Here is a 21078-nt window from a genome sequence, read left to right on the forward strand (position 1 = left end):
GGAAGGAAAAATCTGGTATTTGCATATGTAGAAGGATAAAGTAAAAGATAAAAACTATATGAAAGCTGGCATCTTCTATAGGATTTCAGTCCCTGATTTCAAGCCAGTTTCCACATTTGTGAAATGTCAGCTGGGTAAAACCACGTCTCCGTGACCAGGAAGCCAACATCCTCTACTTACGATGGGCTGAGAAACAACCAGTGATCACTATGCACACTCATAGGAAATATGTGAAGTATGTTGCCAAAGTGATGAGTTTGGGTTTTTTTGGGGGGGGGAGTTGTACCTTGTAGGGTTCTACTTAGCAACTCTACATACCCAAGTGAGTGTGGGTCTCCAAAGCCATGGTGCTGCAGGGTGAAAACCTCCCTCCAATCAAGTTGCCTCCTTTGGCTCCAAAGAAGGTTAGGGCTGCACTTCTCAGACAGCCTCTGGGGGAACCTGAGGGTCAGTGTTGCGAGTATGCTCAAGGAGACTTTCCCTTGACTATGGAAAACAAACCTCAATTTTCAAAACAGGAAGAAATTATTTCAAATCAAGGCTGGAGAAGCATACAGATGCACCTAGCTGAGTAACGAATACCAATTCTGACCAGCCAAACCCTGTCCAGATTCCTGACCCACAGGAACTTCCAGATAATAAGTTTGCAATTGCCTTCAGCCACTTAGTCACAAGGCCCAGAACAGAAGCATGTCTATTAAGAAACAATACTTGTTGCTGGCATTACCCCGTCATTTGGCCTGGAAGCCGCGGCTCGCCACTCTAACACAGGAAAACGCAGCAGAGGGGAGACGAGCCGCAATCATAAACCAGCTGTTCACAGGGTCCTGAACTTACTCTCAAAGGTGACAGCATCGCCAGCAGGAGAGACAGCCTGGGGATACTTAGAAAGGCATGGGCATCTGGATAGCTTTTGCCATGACATGGTGGTTAGTACGTGAGGGCCAGGCTACGTAACACCCTAGAAAGAACAGGACAGTCCTGCACAAAGTGTTATCTTGACCAAAACCCCAGCAACTGCTCTGCCCTCCTATCCCACTCATTCCAGTAGCACCCATGCCGTTTCTCAAACACAAACCAGAATACTCCCAGCTGTGCCTCTCTCCAGGAACGCTTCTCCCAGCTCTCCACCCACACGGCTCCCTCCCTTCTCTCAGGTCTCTGCTTAAACGTCACCGTGTCAGTCAGGACTTCCCTGGTCATCCTGTTGAAGGGGCAGACTCCCTGAAACTGGGATGGCACATGCCTGCGCTCCCGGGTGCTTTGCTGACCTTCTCTGTGCTTCAGTTCTCCCACCAGTGAGGGGACGAACATGCTCACCTGCAGGACTGTTATCAGGATTACATGAGTGTGTGTGTATGTGTGTGCTGCTGCTGCTGCTGCTTTGTCGCTTCAGTCACGTCCGACTCTGTGCGACCCCACAGACGGCAGCCCACCAGGCTCCCCCGTCCCTGGGATTCTCCAGGCAAGAACACTGAAGTGGGTTGCCATTTCCTTCTCCAGTGCATGAAAGTGAAAAGTGAAAGTGAAGTCACTTAGTCGTGTCCGACTCTTCGAGACCCCACAGACTGCAGCCCACCAGGCTCCTCCGTCCATGGGATTTTCCAGGCAAGAGTACTGGAGTGGGGTGCCATTGCCTTCTCCAAGGTGTGTGTGCATAGACTCTGCTTTTTAGAAGAATGCCTGAAACTCGGTATAAACACTGGGGTTCCCACATGGCACTAGTGGTAAAGAACCCGCCCACCAACACAGGAGACATAAGAGATGTGGGTTCAAGCCCTGGGTTGGGAAGAGCCCCTGGAGAAGGAAATGGCATCCCACTCCAAGATTCTTGCCTGGAGAATCCCATGGACAGAGGAGCCTGGTGGGCTACAGTCCATTGGGGTCACAAAGGGTCAGACGCGACTGAAGCGACTTAGCACGAAGCACTACATGTTAGCTTGGAAGTCTAAAAATAACTGAAACCAACTCGAAATTAAGCTATTACCTAACTCACTATACTTACTGGCAAAACTTATTTGTGTGAACTCATTAGGGGACAAAAGCTGACCTAAGCTAATGTGAGGCTACTTGTAACAACACTAGGGATATTAAACAGATGTTATAAGTATTCATATTAAGCTCCAAATACTTAACTATACCTTGTTTCAAGGATTTTGAATAAAGGACTGTGCACCTAAATTATTCTTCTACTTAATTTTTCTCTACAGCAACTATCACCATTTGAAATATGCAAATAAACTTGGTTTTTGTGCAATTCTCACTACCATAAAGTCAAGGATTATGTGCCATCACGGTACTCCCTGATCCTGGAAAAGTGCCTGCCACATAGTAGGTGCTCAATAAATACATGTTGAAATGGTTAAATTTTATGATATCAAAAATACAATGCAGAACATTGCTTTTTAAGTAGAAGGAAGACTGTTTCGTGGAGGATGGTGACCAGTTGTTCCGTAACTCAGGAGGGAAGGCTTGGGCCCAACCCACCCCTGTGGCCTGGGAACCCGGGAGGTGTGATGTTTTGTCCTGGTCTGTTCCTCCCCTCCCGGGCACCAGCCCTCGGCTCCACTCTCCCCTGACCATCCATCCACACACGGGCTCAAGGTGTCAACGATCAGTTCTATAGAGAACTCGAAAATATACTACACATACGCTGACCTTCTGGCTCCAACATCGCCAACGGACAATTCCACTTAACCGTCCTACCACAATAGGTCAATCTAATCCAGCTGGCCATTCTCCCACCAAAACCAGTTTTGTTTCTTGACTTCTCTAGAAGGTGACCACCGCCCACCTCCCTACCAGCCACACCCCAAACCCAGGACTTGTCTTTGAAGCATCTCCCACACTCAGTTATGTGCAAAGTCAAGGCGGTGCTTTCTCTGGTACAGCCTCCATCCTGGCCTTCTGGCGAGCTGCAAGCTTTTGAATGCTTAAGTTCCCTGGGCACCTGTTTCCCCAGCAAAAAAAACCCATGGTGCTAGATGAGACCACTTTTACCCAATAACTGATATGTTTCTCTATATTTGTTTTGACCCTATTTTGAGAAAAAGCATTCTAAGTTAATAGTTAAGAGGATTTTAACCAAAGTTGGAAGAACAGCCTTCAAATTCAACATTCCCGCAAAGTGACATGATTTCAATAAGAGCCTCGATGAGTATAAAAAAGCAATACGATGGGTGGAGTCCTGTTACTCAAACTGGTAGAGAATCTCTCAGATCTGACTGAAGGGAATGTCACGTCATTTTAGGGCCTCAGCAAAGAGCAAAATAACAAGCTTTGTAATAAAGTGGCCCTCGGGGTGTACGATGGCCCGGCTCTCAGCACCGCTTCCAAGGGTGGTGGTTTAGAATCGGAAGCAGATGGATTGTTTCACCTAGCCCTACTGACTGGTCATCAGAGTATACAGGAAGTGAGGGTCACACGCAGCATCAGGATGTGACAGAACCAGAATCAACAGCCAGGTTTTTCTCCCTCAACTTAGTAACTTGGTTTAACATTTAACATCAGACAGTTACTGAGCACACAGGTGACTGACACGGAGACGTGGTCTTTGAATATCCAGGTCCCTTTGGAGAATGTTCAAGGATCCACGTGATGACTGAATTCACGTTCTTGTTGGTTAACTTTGTAGAAGACTGGGTAGCACTTAACTTGATTTCTTATCACTTTCCTTCTAGGAGTACTGGCAGTAACCTAGCTTTTGCAAGGGTGTTTTATTTACAATGAAGTCAGGGGAGTAATGAACAATCTTGCACTCACTGAAGCAGCTAGGGCCTGAGCTCCAAGCCCACAGAGGGGCCACAAGCCCTCTACACCTCTGCTTTCCTTGGCACTTCCTGCCCCAGACGATGACTTCTCCACCAGGAATTCTACAGGGCACACCTCATACCCAGGCACCCTCCTCGTCAGAATCAGAAGTTTCTCTTTGTAAAGGCACACAGCACGGAGAAGGGCAGCAGTCCCCCTGGCCATCCTCCATGGCCTCAAGGGCAGAGCTTGAATAGGTGTGACCACGGCCTCGCATGTCCTGGGTCTTTCTGTCCCCAGCACTGGGCTCTGTCGTTTAACTCTCACAAGGACCCCCAAAGGCAGCCACCACTTTCCCAAAAGAGTTGGACACGACTTAGCGAGTAAACAACAAATAACAAAGACACAAATACCCCTACATATTTAAGAGAAAACGAAGGGCGACTCACAAAATCACTTTTTGGAAGTGCATTCAGTACTCTTAACAGGAGATGCAAATACATTTTAACAATTTTTCCCATCAAGAATATAAGAACTCGTACCTTGTAACAAGGAACCAAGCGATCTGACTGAAGTCTGGAGAGGCTCTCATGTACGTCTTAATATGTGGCATGGCATTGCTGCGGCCTGAGGTGTCAGCTGACCACTTGCTAGTGATGGAAAAGGCACAAATCACCAGTCAGAAAACACAAACGGGTCATCACAGTGCTAATATGAGAACATCGTATGAAAAGCAAAATCCTATCGTGTAAAAAAACAGTGGGTACATTGTTCTCTGGATATGACCTGTGATAACGCCCTATATTCTGCTGAGCTAACAGAATAGCACATGTTCATTTCAGAGTGTAGGCATGTAGACAATACCACCTACAAACAGCAGTGTGACCTGCAGGCACATGGTCCTTGCGTCGTGTTAGGAACACACACACACATATATGCACACATACTATCTCCATCGTGCTTTTAGCTGCATGTAAGCACACCTTGTCTCTTTAAAAGCAGGAATTGTCTTCCCAGAGCACGTTACTGAGTAGGAAAGGCTCACCAAATGCTTGCTGAATGAACAAAATACAAATGGTATGAATATCAAAATGGAATGCTGAAGAGCAGGGGGATAATTCAGAAATACCCCAGTCAAATGCAGATATTTATATGTCTAAGTTTGGTTTCTAAGTTTCCAACATTTTGGGGACTAAGGTTTCATGGGGAAAAAAAAGACCTATGTCATAAAGTAACAATTCTCACTTATGAATATAAGAGGACGGTCCCTCAAAGGAACAGACTGTCTGAAAGAGTAAAATTGGGATTTGGCAGAGTCATTATTAGATTATTAAATTCACTTGTGGGGCTTCCCCGGTGGTCCAGTGGTTAACAATCCACCTGCCAACTCAGGGGACACAGGTTTGATCCCTGCTGTGGGGAGATCCCACATGCATGAGGCAACTGAGACCACGCGTTAACCATCGCGGCTTTGAGCCACAACCAGCGAGCCCTCAAGCTGCAGCTACTGACGCTGACGCACCCCAGACCTGGGTTTCACAACGACAGGAGCCACCACCATGAGAAGCCCACGCATCGCAAGTAGAGCAGCCCCCCTCTCTGCAACGAGAGAAAGCCTGCTTGTGGCAACAGAGACCCAGGGCAGCCGATAAATAAATGAATAGAAGTTAAAAACAAAAAACCAAAATTCACTGGTAAGAACACAATACTCAAAGGAGCTCGATTTGGAGAAACGTCCTTTGCAAAATAAAACCAAACACTTCCAAAGAAAGCATTAAAGAAAGGCTCTAGGATGACATACTGAATTACAACGAAAGCTCTTTTTCTTTTTTTCCTTTTGGCCATGCCCTAGGTGGCTTGCAGGATCTTAGTTCTCTGACTAGGGACTGAGCCCAGGCCCTTGGCAGTGAAAGCAAGGAGTTCTAACCACTGGAGCGGCAGGGAATTCCCAGACTAAAGCTATTGAAAGGCAATCTGTCTTCGTTTTTGGTTCCAGCTCAAGTGCCTGTTGAAGCCAGGGTGAGGCTGCAGCTGGCCAAGAACATGCAGGGTGGCCGACCGGAGGACACAGAGCACCCCTCCAGCCTGAGCGTTCGCCATGCAGCAAGCCAGAGGCCGCCATGTGTCCCAGAGAAGGCACATGGATTCTCCCCTCAGAAAGCCTGCAGCTTCCCAGCGCATGAATGTGTACACAGAGGATGGCATATTTTGGAAATATGAACTAAAACGCTGCTTATGTAAATTCTAAATTTCCCAACATGTTCTTTCACTTATCTTTTGTCTTTGTATGCCAATATTTAAACAGGAACCTCACAGAGATAAATTAGATTCTGGTATTAAAAACCAATTCCAAGAAATGTTTAGAACTTTAAGGGATTTCTATCACTAACATATACAGATTAAAAATACAGCCATATTATGTAAAGCTCTTTTTTTTTTTTTTTTTTTTAAGAAAATCAGACAGACAACATTCTTATTTTACTTGAAAGAAGCAACAGCAGCATTCTAACTGGATTACTTACTGAAAATAGGAATGAAGCCAATTCTGTTTCTCCGCCGTCTGGATGCTATAGGGAAGAGAGCCCCCAGCTTTTAAAATAAGAGAAATAAAGTAAACAAATAAAAATTATTGGCTATACTTTGAGGACCCTCATTAAGAAAATCTATATATAGTGGTTAAAGAAGCCATTACTTATTTCACCTTACGGAATAGCTCTCTGGAAGGAAACATCTATACCCGCATGAGGTTTGTTCTCTCAATGGGGTTTCCTTTCTTACAAGTGCATATAGTGTTCGTCACTTCGTCATGTCCGACTCTTTGCAACCCTGTGGACTGTAGCCCACCAGGCTCCTCTGTCCATGGGATTCTTCAGGCAAGAAAACTGGACAGAAATGAATACACTTCCTTCATAGGGTGCATATCAAATAGTAAATGTTGACTATCTTAATAGAAAAAGATGTTTAATCATTGGAGGGGGTAGTGGTGGTGGTCCTTTAACATCTATAGTAGCACAGATAGTAGGACAGAAATGTTAGGAGAGACCAAAGAATGAGTCCCAGCCCACCCTGCTGTCCTCGTCCAGGTGGGACACCTAGAGACACATTCTATAAGATGAGGTCTTGTGCGTCTTTTTTTGGGCCCAAGACCAGGACACTTGGGAGAGGAGAGACTAGGATGAAAGCCTGGTTCTCCTGCCTCCTTCACCTTTTATATTGATATTTCCAAAGAGACTCTGTCCTAGCTACATGGATTCTTACAAATGCAATAACCTAAGATCACTAAAATAAAATGTTCAGTAAACCATTTCGTTTTTAAAAATGAATCCTAAAAGCCATAGTCCTACAGACAGAATAAAGATACAGTTCCAGGTGGAAACACAATTAGAAGCCAGTATTCTTGCCTGGAGAATCCCATGGGCAGAGGAGCCTGGTGGGCTACCGTTCATGGGATCACAGAAGAGTCAGGACATGACTGAAGCGACTTAGCACACACGTATACCCTGTTTGGGATTTTGGTTAATACCTCCTGAATACACTACCTGGGGCTTGTTGAATTCCAAACAAGTTAATTGCCCAGCCCTGACATAAGGGAACTAGAGGACAAGACTGAAAGATGTCTACAAAATAGTCCTGGGGTTTACAGATGAAGCCCTTGAGAGACTAGCTATATCAACTAAATTATATCATATTAAAGATTGCATCTCAGAGTTAAGCCTCAGTTCCGGACCCCCAATATGATCTGTATCTGGGATTCAAATCTGGAAGAACCCCACACACAGTACTTTAGGCCGGGGGGTGGCGGGGGGGTGTTGGGGGAGAGGGAGGTGTTAGAAAAAGGCATAGCACGGAGCTGTGGCGGAAGCTGGTTTTATCTGGATGTCTTATCCGGACAATCATTGGTGGCAGAGGGGAGAACAATCTTTTTGGCAAAAGTATCAAACAATCAGGGCTACTGTGAAGATTAAACAGCACTCAAATTGCTCAACTGTGTGGCATCATCTTTGGAACCCAGCACCACTCAATGTTACCTACTTTAAAGATCCTCAGCCAGTTAAGACAGAATAATCTCCAAATTTCTCATCAATACCTTTCTGACCTTAAGGAGGAAGGCATTCTTATTACTTGTTTTAAAAAGTTTACCAGGGTATTTATGAAATGTACACACAAAAACACCATCGGGACAGTCTTCTCAACAATTACCTGGATATCCTTCTAAGCTGGTCCGCACATTTTCCACTGAAGGATAGATCTAAAAATAAAAGCAACACTTAGAGTGCACCATGTTGAAGAAACTATCCATGCGTGTTAAAAAGAAAGAAGTTTAGTTTTTACGCAGATGAAAACCTCAATTAGAAATAATACTTCAAGACTTAGAAAACATGCTTTAAATTTTAAAAAGTTCCCATCTTATTGAAAACTATTGAACTTCTAGTAATTAAACTATAGAAAGCATTTATAGTCAACTAAAGAAACTTACATTTCAATAAGTATTTTTTCTCTGAAACACCAAAAGAAAAATGAACTGAATGTAAAATTAATTCTTACTTCAAATGTCTCTAAAAAATCAATAATACCTGTAATTCTGCCAGCAATGCTTTATCAAAAATTTTTTCCCTTGGCTTGACAACCTAAAGGAAGGAATGGAGCGTCTGCAGGCTGGTCTGTGGCGGAGACAGAGCCTGGAAGAAGCCGGCCAGCTCCCAGCACCAGACGCCGTCAGGGAGACTCGGTCACAAACGGCATGCTGCCGCACCGCGTTCAGTGTCTTCCATCCCCGAACCATGGAATGAAGCCCCTTTCTGTGCCAAGGAGGACCGATCTGACTCTTCTCCTGGACCAGAGGGTAAGAACAGTGGCCTCGGGGAGGAGGGGCACTCACCAGATGGAGAGGAACAGCGCTCCCGAGGGTCCTGCTCTCCCTGCCCAGGGTCACCAAGCTCTCTTTAAACTCAGAACACAACCATTTTGATTCGTCTGCCCCCATGGAGCCAATGCTGGAGAACTGGCCTATGACTGGCCAAGACTCTGCTTTAGGTGTGGGTGAGCCGTGCTCTTTTAGAAGCTGTGAGAGAACAAAAATGAATGCTAGAGTCAGTCCGATCGTGTGGAGAGAAAAGCCGTGACCGCGCAGAACATGGTTTTCTGTCCTCGGACTGCCTACTTCACAAGGAAATGTTGAAAACGGTTAATGCTCAGTTTCATACCCACATACAGCTTTTCTTCTTTGGGGAAAATTTTTTTTAAAACTTTTAATGTTTTTTAAAACTTTACTGGTGTGTAGTTGATATACAATGTTGTGTTGGCTTTAGGTGTACAGCAGAGTGAGTCAGTTGTATACAGATCCATTGTTTTAGATTTTTTCCCCATAGAGGTCATTCCAGGGCACTGAGTCGAGTGACCTGTGCTGCATAGTACGTTCCTTATTAGTTGTCTATTTTATATATAGTAGTGTATATATGTTAATCCTTTGGGGAATATTTTTAAATACTGAAAATATTTTATTTTAGTGGAGTAAGAGGACAGAAGTATTTCTCTCCCAAAGTTCTTTGATTTGTACTTAAACAGATTAAAAAAAAAGAATGACTCATTTTAGTAGCAATGTCAGACAAACTAGCAACCTGCCATATGAGATTAGCCTTCTGCCTTGAAATTCCAAAGGTTTAATACACTGAAATAAAACCTAGAAGGTCAAACTATCATATATTTTGACTCCGATCATTTGAAAAAGGCCTGGGCTCTGGGCTGCTGTGATGCTCTATAAATGAAAGAGAATATATTTGCATATGGATACATACCACCTTAAGCCCTGGGGAAGACTGACCTGCATTTCCTGCTTTGTTTGATATTTATGCAAAGCTGCAGAAACAAGTCAGAAAACACTTGAGAATTTTCTCTCTTTAGCTGGAAACAGCAATAAAAATAAGCCACAGTTCTTGTTCCAGTGGAGCTCATAATGTGACAGATGCATTGTTCAGGGTATATGTGTTATTCTCTTTACCACTGAGCAGGCATTAATACTTATAAACACACTTCCCCAAAGGGCCCCAAACAGTTCTCAACTTCCACCCTGGGAGCACATGGGGTAGGAAGCAGGACTGAGCTGACAATCACAAGACTCGGCTACTATTCTGGGCTCAGTCCTTGATCAGCCACAGGACTGTGGCCCAAGTCCTGGGCTTTTCTTCCCCAGGAGGGGGGCAGACTTCTGATCACGCCCTGTCTTTACTGGAAGACAGCTGTGATGCAACACAAGCTCCTGACTGTGCAAAGGGGTCGCACACTTGGATAAGAGGCTACTCAGCTTTCAGCAAGCCAGGGATCCTGCACAAGTGTGTGTGATCACCCAGCCTTTCTGAACCACCAGTCCACAAGCTAAACCCCACAAGTGCTTCCTGAACAATCAACATGTGCCGTGCCCTCCTTTCCTCATTCAATCTCTACATGATTCTGTGAGGGAAGTACTGCCATTATGCCCATCTGACAGATGTTGAGAGGGTGGGAGCAAGTCACAGTCGCACGGCTTGTAACCGGGTCAGGATTGGGCCCCCGCCGTGGGTATCAACCCACAAAGTCGTGCACTTATCCAACCTGAGGGCTCCCCGGTGGCTCAGCTGGTGAAGAATCCACCAGCAGTGCGGAGACCCAGGCTTGATTCCTGGGTTGGCAAGATCTACTGGGGAAGGGACAGGTTACCCAGCCCAGTACTCTTGGGCTTGCCTGGTGGCTCAGCTGGTGAAGAACCTGCTTGCAGTGCGGGAGACCTGGGCTGGATCCCTGGGTTGGGATGATCCCCTGGAGAAGGGAAAGGCTCCTCATGCCAGCATTCTGGCCTGGAGAATCCCATGGACGGTACAGTCCGTGGGGTCGCAAAGAGTCAGACATGACTGAGCGCCGTTCACCACCCAGCCTGTGGGGCTCGCCTGCTCCTGAGCTCAGGATAGAAAGACGGTGGTGCTGAGACCCTGCCTGCTTTCAGCTGTGCTCTCACTTAGAAACAGGAAATTAAAAATGGTCATCAGCCAAGGGGAATTCTCACACAGCATCAGTAATCTATGGAAAAAGAGGGGCTTTTAAGAAATCGTGTTGGGAATTTACTAAGGTAAACTGACTCCTAGAGGGAGGTAGAGGAAACTTGAAACTTTAACCTGCTGCTTGTTTTATTTTGTTAAAGATCTTTCTTGGCTTATTTTCATACCAGCAGCAAATGTCATTCTCATAATTACAATTCCTAGGGCACTGGTTTAGCAAACAAAACACATCATAGCTCAGTTGTGGTCTTTGCTCAACACTATTTTCTGTTCTTTGTTGAATCTGTGTGAAAAATCCTTGACATTAAAAAAAAAAAAATCCTTCATATGCTGAGCAAAAACTACTTGTATAAAACAAAGTCTCTAATTATCTTTATTACAAGAAATAAAAAAACTAAAAATTGTCCATATGCTTTTGCCATTTAGATCTGTTAACTCTGCACCTATAAAAGAGGCAAAATGTTAAAATGCAAGTAATTAATGCAAACTATAATTCCCTGGTGGCTCAGAGGTTAAAGTGCCTGCCTGAAATGCAGGAGACCTGGGTTCGATCCCTGGGTCGGGAAGATTCCCTGGAGAAGGAAATGGCAACCCACTCCACTATTCTTGCCTGGAGAATCCCATGGACAGAGGAGCCTGGTGGGCTACAGTCCATGGGGTCGCAAAGAGTTGGACACGACTGAGAGACTTCACTTTCAGTTTCACTTTTAATTAGATAATCAAATTCAAGTGCCTAATACTTGCCCAGAGTTGTCCTAGAGATATTACAAAGCTGCTTTCAAAATATACCAATTGTAAATGAAATAGGAGTGAACATATAATACAATTTTTTTAAATAGTAAAAATTGTATTACCTTCCTAAGCCTGAAATGTCCCCAATTATCTTTCTGATTTCCTTGAAAGCGTCCCGGGGTTGAGGCAATAAGGTAAACACTAAAACGATACAAGATACAAGTTAAAGAACATAGTGATGTGTGGACTTCAAAATATACACAAACACTAACAATAAGCATGAAATATTCCAAGAGCCAACCCGCTTTCTTGAGATGCCTCCTCCGAGGAGTTAACTGACACTTAAAATCATTTTCAAGCACCCCATGGGACCCCCACGGGGCGGAAGTCAAAGAACCCTGAAACGGGCTTGCCGAGCAGGCACTCCGGGGGGGACTCAGGTGAGTGGGGAGGGCCCCGAGCCTCCGCTCCAGCACCTGAGGACCGCAGGTGCCGACAGGGACGGGCCCTGCTCTCAGCACTTGCTGAGAGGTCCCTCTCAGAGCCCAGGGTCCCTCCACCACCCGCCAGGCCCCCGCACGGCAGACCTCATGCGGTTCTCAAGGTAAGCCCCCCGAGTTGCTGAGAGGCCATGATCATCCTACTTTGTCTCTGAGAGGTCGTGCTCCTGGATGGTGTCTATCCACTCCTTGAGAGGGGCGGCGTTATAAGCTGCCAGGTAGCTGATGAGGTCAGCTTTGAAGCGTGTGGCCGATTCTCCGGATCTATGGGCCCCGTGGACGATTCGTGGGTACAAGGGGCTCAACCATACTCTGGATGGAAAAAGAAAACCACCTTGAGCGTCAGGGGCAGAGCTGATCACCGTGCTCTCTCCGTAACCAGGCTCTCACCTTGAGGAGGGGATTCTCACTACTTCTCTCCACCTGCTGGTAAGGCCATCCTTGTGTGTGTGAGTGCCAAGTTGCTTTAGTCATTTCCGACTCTGTGACCCTATGGACTGTAGCCCGCCAGACTCCTCTGTCCGTGGGGTTCTCCAGGCAAGAATGCTGCAGTGGGTTTGCATGCCCTTCCCCAGTGATTCTCCCAAACCAGGGATCGAACCTGCATCTCTTAGGTGTCCTACATCTTTACCACTAGCACCATATGGGATGCCCTAGGTCATCCTTATGAAATAGAGAACAAATTTGACTGTACCACTCCAATGGTTCTCATCATGCCCAGAATTATTTTTGAAAAGATCACAGTGAATTTCAGACCCAGGAAGGCCTGGCCTCTGCCTGCTTCCCCCAACTGGATCCCTCCATGCTCCCCGACTCACTCACCCACCCTGCTTATTCCCCCGCTTACCTTCTCAGCTCTACACTGCTTTTTTAAAAATATTTATTTGGCTGCACTGGGGCTTAGTTGCAACATGTGCGATTTTTAGTTGTGGCATGCGAACTCCTGGTTGCAGCATGTGGGATCCAGTTCCCTGACCAGGAATGAAGCCGGGCCCCCGCATTGGGAATGTGGAGTCACAGTCACTGGACCACTAAGTCCCTACACTGCTTTCAAAGCCTTGATGACAACAGTTCTACTCCTAGTTGCTACGGCAACTCTACACAGTGGTGACCCCAGCAACTTTCTGCCCAAACGTATGTCAATGCAGCCCTTTAGCCAAGTGGAAAATAAAAGTTATCTATATTAAGAAAAAATGTATGTGCAAATATGTTTTCAATAAACAAACTCATTTTCATACATATATATATATATATATATATATATATATATATATATATATCCCATATCTGGTGTCTGGAATGAGGTATAGTCTACATTTGGTCATATTACATTAACACTAACCTCAGGCTTTCAAATAAATCGGTTAAAAAAACTTTAATGACATCTCTAACTTCATCAATTTTTTGTCAGTGTACTTTGTCAAAACCTCTATGTCATACCCACGAACGGCAAGTGACCACATCTAAACCCAGTCCTTCTGTGAACTGGCCCCTTGAGGATTACAGAGAAATATGCCTTCAAAGCTCTTGTGCACCTCCTTCAGCTGCAAAACCGGGTTAGCTAGCAGTCCTGCCTCACAAAGATGCCTACGAGGTAATGAACAGGGCCCAACAGAAAGCAGCCTCAGCAGCCAGGAGCTGCGTCTGCCAGTCTCCCTTACTGTGGTTCCTCCCGCCACCTCCTCCGTCTGACCCGGGAAGCCACAACAGAAACTGCCCGTTCCTCTCTCGCTGGCAGCCCTCAAAGGAGACTGAGACGCAGGCTGTCAGAACTTTGAGGATGCTGGGGGGCGGGGTGGGGGGGGGGCATCTCCTGAGCTCTGAACTTGTTCCCAGCAGGCTGGCCTGTCACATCTTCCTCCCCACCTCAAGGAGACCCCTCTGTCAACCGCAGGATGGCACTTGCCCTCCACATCTACAAGCATTAGATCACGTGCTGCTGCAGCAGCTGCCTCTCAACACCCCCTGAAAGGAGGTCAGGGTGGAGAGCAGAAACGAGGCACTCTGTGCTTGGGGGAAAAACTGGCAGAACAAGCCTTCAGAGAGTTAGATATTTTCAGGAGCTGATTTTAAGAGCCTCGAACCCAGGAAAGTCCTAAAATCCTTCACGGTGACACCTGCTTCTCATGAGTAGCAGTAACCTTCATGAAACTAGCAAAGACCTTCTGCTAAAAATGTGCTTGATGGCATGCACATATTCACCAAAATCACATATATACTGACTTTCCCCGCTGCCTCTCTGGAGCAGCTTCTGAAGAGCTATCTGAAATGCCATCTCCTGGACTATAGTCCTCATTCTGCCCCAAATAAAACTTGACTCACAGCTCCGACGGTGTGCATTTTTTTTAAAGTAAACACTTCACACAATGGGTAATGTGTGAGACCAGGAGGAGTCCAGGTTCTATACCGGGATCTGCTGCTACCTGGCCGTGTCACTCTGGGCAAGCTCGGTGACCCCTCTGTGCCCCGCTTGGCTGCTGCGTGTACCGTGACTGTGTTGGGCGGGATGGATGGGGGTAGTCTCTCCTTCCCACAGCAACTCGGAGCTGCAGGACGAGGGGGGCTCCTCCTGGATCAGAGGGTCACTCATAAGAATGGTTCTGGAGGAGGAACATGACAGACGACGACTTTCCAAACCAGGACATCGAGATGTGAGATGTCTTTACCCTTTGACAGAATAAGAACAGAAAGCGCCGGGCCAGATGATTTTAACTGAGGCGTGAACAAGTGGACCAAGAAGCTGGTGAAAAGGATGGGTGGAGACCATCAGGAGGAGAGAGGATCCACAGGGCCGTGACAGGCAGACTGTGAAATGAGATTACACTCGCCACACGAAACTGTAAAGTGCCGGATACAGTGGGATCTAGACTGACAGTACCCCTTTCCCAGGGAGCCAGCAGAGGGAAGTGGGAGGGAGATTTTAGACCACTTGTACTTTGAGTTCTGAGCCATGTGAAGTTATACCTAGTCAATACATTTTTAAAAAGTTAAGTGTTTTTAAATAAAGGAAAAAATGAACACATAAACCCTTTATCTTTAATCACTTCCCCACATCAGCCAAGTCAAAGACACCTAAGGAAGCAGGGCTGCCTCTACACCCAGCTCCAGAAGGAGCCAGAGAGCCGGGGTGGGATTCTTTGAGTCACAGGAGACTCAGAGTCAACTCGACAAATCCTTTTAGTTACTGTTCCTCTAAGGACAAGCTATGTCAATTTCATTTCCTTTTTAGATGGGGCTACAGATGAGTCATGGGTCCCAAAACTCAACTGGCAGCTTAGAAGCTTGAGGGGCGGCGAAAGACCTTGTCAACCAGAAACTCAGTAGATCAGGAGCCCAGCAGCCAAGGCTCTCAGGGACCGTCCATCCCCGCCCCCGTCAGAACAGGGTGGTTTGGAAGTGTATCTTAAACGGGACACAAGAACGTGTCTGTCGGAAAACGACCAGGCAGGGGGACAGGGGCTCAAACACCCGCTCTGGTGGGGAAGGACAGTGAAGAGGGACAAGATGCCTGGCTTGGGGGGAAACTGCCTTTCACATTCATAAGGGCTGTGTGATAGAAGAGGCGACTCAAGGGCTGGGCAGCCCACCCGGGCTCCGTGGGTCAGGAGGATGGGGGCTGGGAGGCTCCCTGTCTCAGCTCAACTCAGGGTGCAACGTGGGCTCAGTGAGAGCCCTGGGTCAGGGCTCTCTCCAGGCTGGGTGATGATACGGGCAAGAGAACACAGAGCAGAATGCAGGGGAAAATGCGTAAACCCCGAAAGGGTGCTTCTTCTAACATAGGCAGGCAGAGACATGCAGAATGGCTTCAACGAAGGAAAGGGAACCCAAGGCTGGCTGTAAAGAGGGCTTCCTGGGAAGGAGAATGAAGGGTGAAATGTGACTCGAACAAGTCCCTAAAATGTCTAAGGATAAACCCTAACTTCCCCAAGAGATCAAAAACTAGATATAGTAAATATGCACCAACAACAAAGGGTTAGTAATTTTTTAAAAAGCATGAAAAACCTCTGCGTTCAATTCTTTCGGAGATTTACAATCATATTACAGGCTCTGAAAAGACAGCAATTTAGAATGTTTTATGGGAAACTAAATTGACTGGAGGTAAAGGGATATATATATTTTTTAGTTCTACCAGTTTATTGCTACCAACCCATCTCCCTCTACGCTCACGCATGCGTGCTCAGTCATGTGACCCTATGGACTGCAGCCCACCAGGGTCCTCTGTCCATGGATTTTCCAGGCAAGACTACTGGAGCAGGTTGCCATTTCCTTCTCCATAAAGGGATATTTTTAGCATACAATCAACCCCTGAGTTTTCCTTTGATGCCTGTTGGGAGCTGGCAGGCTCAGGTACAGGTGGGTGTAAGGGTGAGTGAGGGCCAAGAAAGTTATCAGGAGGGTCTTATTGGAAAAATAATACGTTTGGCCCTTCCATTTTTTATCCTCTATCCTGCCTCAGATTCTTAGACCTACTTGGCTGGAGAATATAGTTATGATGCCATTTCTGTAAAAAATAGGAAAAAAACTACAGCATATAAATTTTATGTACTGGTATGTTTACAGGAAAAAATGGCAGTAGTGACAGACTTTATTTTCTTGGGCTTCAAAATCACTGTGAACAGTGACTGCAGTCATGAAATTAAAAGATGATCTTTGGAGAAAAGCTATGACCAACCTAGACAGCATATTAAAAAGCAGAGGCATCACTTTGCCAACAAAGGTCCGTACAGTGAAAGCTATGGTTTTTCCAGCAGTCATGGATGGACGTGAGAGTTGGACTATAAAGAAAGATGAGCGCTGAAGAACGGATGCTTTTGAACTGTGGTGTTGGAGAAGACTCTTGAGAGTCCCTTGGACTGCAAGGAGATCCAACCAGTCACTTCTAAACGAAATCAACCCTGAATGTTAGTGGAAGGACTTATGCTGGAGCTGAAGTTCCAATACTTTGGCCACCTGATGCAAACAGCCAACTCACTATAAAAGACCCTGATGTTGGGAAGGATTGAAGGCAGGAGAAGGGGACGACAGAGGATGAGATCGTTGAATGGCATCACCAACTCAGTGGACATGATTTTAAGCAAACTCAGGAAGATAGTGAAGGACGGGGGGCCTGCTGTGCTGCAGTCCATGGAATCACAAAGAGTCGGACATTACTTAGCGACTGAACAACATTTATCAGTATAAATAGACAGGTGTGAATGATCATGGGCTAAATGGTTAACATCAGTTACCACAAGGGAGGCAGTATCACTTTTTTGCATGCATCTCTTTTCTATGCCATAATTCTGGTTTTTTCCTCCCACAATGAAAAAAACTGGAGAAAAAGACTACAGTGAACGCTCCCATTTTGGATGTTTCTCAGCACAAAGCAGACAGAGCCCTACAGACCCCTGCGTCTTCTGGTGCCAGTCCTCGCGGATGAGGTTGGAGGTGTGAATGACGACCCGGAGGCCTTCCTCATACAGCAGCAGCATCATTTTCCTTTAAGGGCAGAGAAAGGAACAGGCAGCATTAGCGGTCCTCTCAAACACCTTTCCAGTGCAAACGCAATAGGTAAAGAACTCTCACACCACCCAAGCTTCAAAATTTATAGTCTCCATTTCTTCTATACATTATCAAAGTCTGCTCAAGTGACAGGTGGAAAGCCACCTTCCAAAATGCTCAGAGGGCCGGATGACTGAAGTGAACTTCTGCTCCACCCCGCTCACGTGGCCAGCCTGGCCCCTCACCATCTGCTCTGCCTCACCCGTCACTATGAGGGACAAGAGCAACCTGCTCGCTCAGTGTTTTCAGGGTCTGGTCACAAGCTTGTGCTACACTGTGGCTACCTAGCGTTAAAACAAAAACACACAGAAGGCTGCAACAGAGTAAATTAGCAACTCAAGAGTGTATCGCGTATAGGTAAGTGCAGGCTCATGGACCTGGTCTCAGCACTCATCAGTGTGGGTGTGTGCAGTAGACTGACATGACAGACGCACTTCCTACTGTGGGATGCAGTTTACGTTTGAAAGATGCCTCATTTTCAAGTGACTGATCTTTTTTTTCCTTCAGGCAAGGCGTTATTGGGGCCCCTGCTACAGCAGAGGGGAGTGAGAACAAGTAACCACTGACCTTTCTTCACACTCCACAGACACCAGACTCGTCACGAGCCTGAACCTGGGCTGGAGGTGAGTCTTGCCTTTTCTTTTCCCTTGACTCAAATCAGCTCTCGAGATTCCTTTCTTTCAGATGGGGCTTCCCCGGTCATCAGACTATTTCTCTTAGTTGAATTCCAGGGAGGGGAGGGGGAACAGCACACAGATAAGAGGTTCCCATCTGAGGCTGGAAGACCTAAGCACCTCTGTTTATCACCTGGAAACCACATGATGCCACGGAAGCACTGAACACCCCGGGTCGTTCTGTGTGGCTAAGCCTCAGTTTCTCACTTGTAACAAGAAGGACCAATCCTCTGTTCACTTCACAGGGCTGCTGTGATGACGACACGTGATACGCATTTTGCTTAACTTAAAGTGTTCCATGTGTGTGTTCCCTCTATGCTTCAATGACCTGCTTTACTTTGTCATCTGCTGCGAGATGATTCTTGGCCTCTTGATGGTTTTCTGATTATTTCAGGAACCTAAATTCTCTCCCCACACCCAGCCAGAGATTTATTCAAGGCAGTAACTCTGCTTTATTTCCACTGAGGCCAAAATGCTCCTTAATGTTTACTGATGGAAGTCAGTTTACACCTGGGGAAAAAAAATGTACCACTTGAAAAACAACAACCTGAATACTATTTAGATAGAATGGAGTTAGCATTAAAAAACATCCAAAAGCATATAAAAACAGAGAATAAGATTTAGCTCTTGCAAAAAAAAAAAAAATTTTAAGCTGGCAAACAGTAAATTAATGCAAAGCTGGAGAAAGACAGCTGTTGAGCCAATCTTCCTCCCATTTATGAGATGTGCTTCCTGAAGCCTCTACAAATTTACATACACAGTTGCCAAATTAGTAGCTAGTTTTAATTAACAATAAGCCAGTTATGAATTCATGATGTAAGTTTTATAAATATTTCCATTAGTCAAAGCATATTTACAGGGAAAATCACACACCAATGTCACTGAATCCTATTAAACAGCACAAAGAACTGCTCTAAGGGGAGCCATGTTAATCTTTTCATAGACCAAGTGGCGTGTCCCAAGAAGGTCAGAGTTAAAAATGGATAAAAACACACAAAATGAAGTCTCCCTGGAGGAGTGCTGACCTGCATATTATCTAGTAAGCTGTGTAGGGAGCAAAACCGACGTTTCTCACGTTTGAAGCTGTTCCCTCACAGGGTAAAGCAAGCTAATATCTGTGGAGCATTTATTAAAACACGCTTGCTCCTTGGAAGGAAAACTATGACAAATCTAGACAGCGTATTAAAAAGCAGAGACATGACTTGCCAATAAGGGCTCATATAGTCAAACCTATGGTTTTTCCAGTGGTCGTGTATGGATGTGAGAGTTGGACCATGAGGAAGGCTGAGTGCCATAGAACTGATGCTTTTGAACTGTGGTGTTGGAGAAGACTCCTGAGAGTCCCTTGGACTGCAAGGAGATCCAATCAGTCAATCCTAAAAGAAATCAGTCCTGAATATTCATTGGAAGGACTGATGCTGAAGCTCCAATACTTTGGTCACCTGGTGCGAAGAACTGACTCACTGGAAAAGACCCTGATGCTGGGAAAGATTGAAGGCAGGAGGAGAAGGGGATGACAGAGGATGAGAAGGTTGGATGGTATCATCGACTCAACAAACATGAATTTGAGCAAACTCCAGGAGACAGTGGAGGACAGAGGAGCCTGGCATGCTGCAGTCCATGGGGTTACAAAGAGTCGGACACAACTTAGTGATTGAACAACAGCAATTTATGTGCCAGGCATCTAATGCTAGCATGCTAAACCCCACCTAATCCAGAGGAGGCACTGTCACTCCCATTTTATAATGCAAGTGCAGACTCCGTGGCTGGGAGAGGTCACGAGCACCATCCAGGGTCCCACATGAACCAGAAGCAGCGCTTACTGGGATCACATGTCTTGCACACAGCAATCCTTGGGCAAGGCTTCCCCAGTGGGGAGCGGGCTGCAGCTACCTCATGTTTCTGGGGCAGGGGCGGGCGAGGCTAGGTCGCGGCAGCCCAGGTGAGAGAGGGGACCGCACCCTGAGGGGAAGGAGGAAGGCTTTCTACAGCCCAGAGGGCAGCCCTGCGCCCAGCTACCGGCCGTATCTGGTGCTTCTCCCCCCTATGGATTCTCGGGGCCTGGGAGGGGCCTTCGCTCCCAGCTCTATGGGCCAGCAGAAAGTCTCAGCATTCTAAAGCACCAGGAGATACGTCCCAAGACGGCAGGGCATCTGGGAAGCATGGATGGAACGCGTTCACTGTTGCCAAGAGGACCGTGAGCTCCCGGAGGACGGGCTGCGTCTGGTCACTTCCAGATCCTCCACGACACAGGTGCAGGTAAGGCCGTGTGACCCCAAGACCCCGGGGAGTCGCCGTGGCAGCCCCACTCTGTTGGGGGGGGCCCACACCTTACCAGGAGCTGAGGCCTCCCTCCATTGGTAGTTCATGTTTGTCTGCCTCTCTCACCCAAAGACTGAAAGCTGCAAGGACAAAAGTCAGTCCATCTCAAAATGCTTTATATCCCCTCGAGCTGGGCTTCAAGGGCATAATAGATTTAATGAATAATTTTTAACATTTTAAAATGAGCAACTGGAAGTAATTTCAAGACATGAGCTCAATCTCCTACAAGATAGTGGCATTTTAACAAGATGTAGACTACTCACACTACGGGGTGAGGGATGGTTCCACCACCATTACTTCCCCAGGCACTTGCTGCTCTGAATGAGGAAGCCTCCTGGGTTTAACCTGCAAAATGCCTGTGTTGGCGGGGAAAGGAGAAATGGACTTTCAAAGTGTGTGTCACTGGGATGGGGGCTGTGTGTGTGGGGGGGTGTGACTGGCGGGATGGAACTTGCAAAGTGTGTGTGTGTTGTGTGTATGTGGCCGGGGGGATGGGCCAAAGGAAACAGACTTAATTTTACCCGCGAGGAA

At 46.4% G+C, this 21078-nt stretch overlaps 1 protein-coding gene and 1 long non-coding RNA gene across 10 annotated transcripts in view; both read right to left on the reverse strand.

The window, feature by feature from the left end:
- Positions 1-21078, reverse strand: part of TDP1 (tyrosyl-DNA phosphodiesterase 1) — a 77505-nt gene that overhangs the window by 38283 nt on the left and 18144 nt on the right. For 8 of the 9 annotated variants that reach the window (XM_061156434.1, XM_061156442.1, XM_061156436.1 and 5 more), the window contains 7 exons: positions 17396-17488; positions 12155-12322; positions 11633-11711; positions 8630-8812; positions 7951-7999; positions 6273-6339; positions 4293-4400 (listed from right to left, as the gene is read on the reverse strand). In XM_061156434.1, coding sequence (XP_061012417.1) covers positions 4293-4400; positions 6273-6339; positions 7951-7999; positions 8630-8812; positions 11633-11711; positions 12155-12322; positions 17396-17488 — 747 coding nt within the window. The remainder of the gene's footprint in view (positions 1-4292; positions 4401-6272; positions 6340-7950; positions 8000-8629; positions 8813-11632; positions 11712-12154; positions 12323-17395; positions 17489-21078) is intronic. The other variant, XM_061156443.1, reaches the window with a different exon arrangement.
- On the reverse strand, positions 17511-20828 carry LOC133065936 (uncharacterized). The gene is made up of 3 exons (XR_009695041.1): positions 20811-20828; positions 20561-20627; positions 17511-18735 (listed from the first exon to the last, which is right to left on the reverse strand). It is a non-coding gene; the product is annotated as an uncharacterized LOC133065936 (long non-coding RNA).

The sequence above is a fragment of the Dama dama genome, chromosome 12 (assembly GCF_033118175.1).
Source record: "Dama dama isolate Ldn47 chromosome 12, ASM3311817v1, whole genome shotgun sequence".
Taxonomy (NCBI): domain Eukaryota; kingdom Metazoa; phylum Chordata; class Mammalia; order Artiodactyla; family Cervidae; genus Dama; species Dama dama.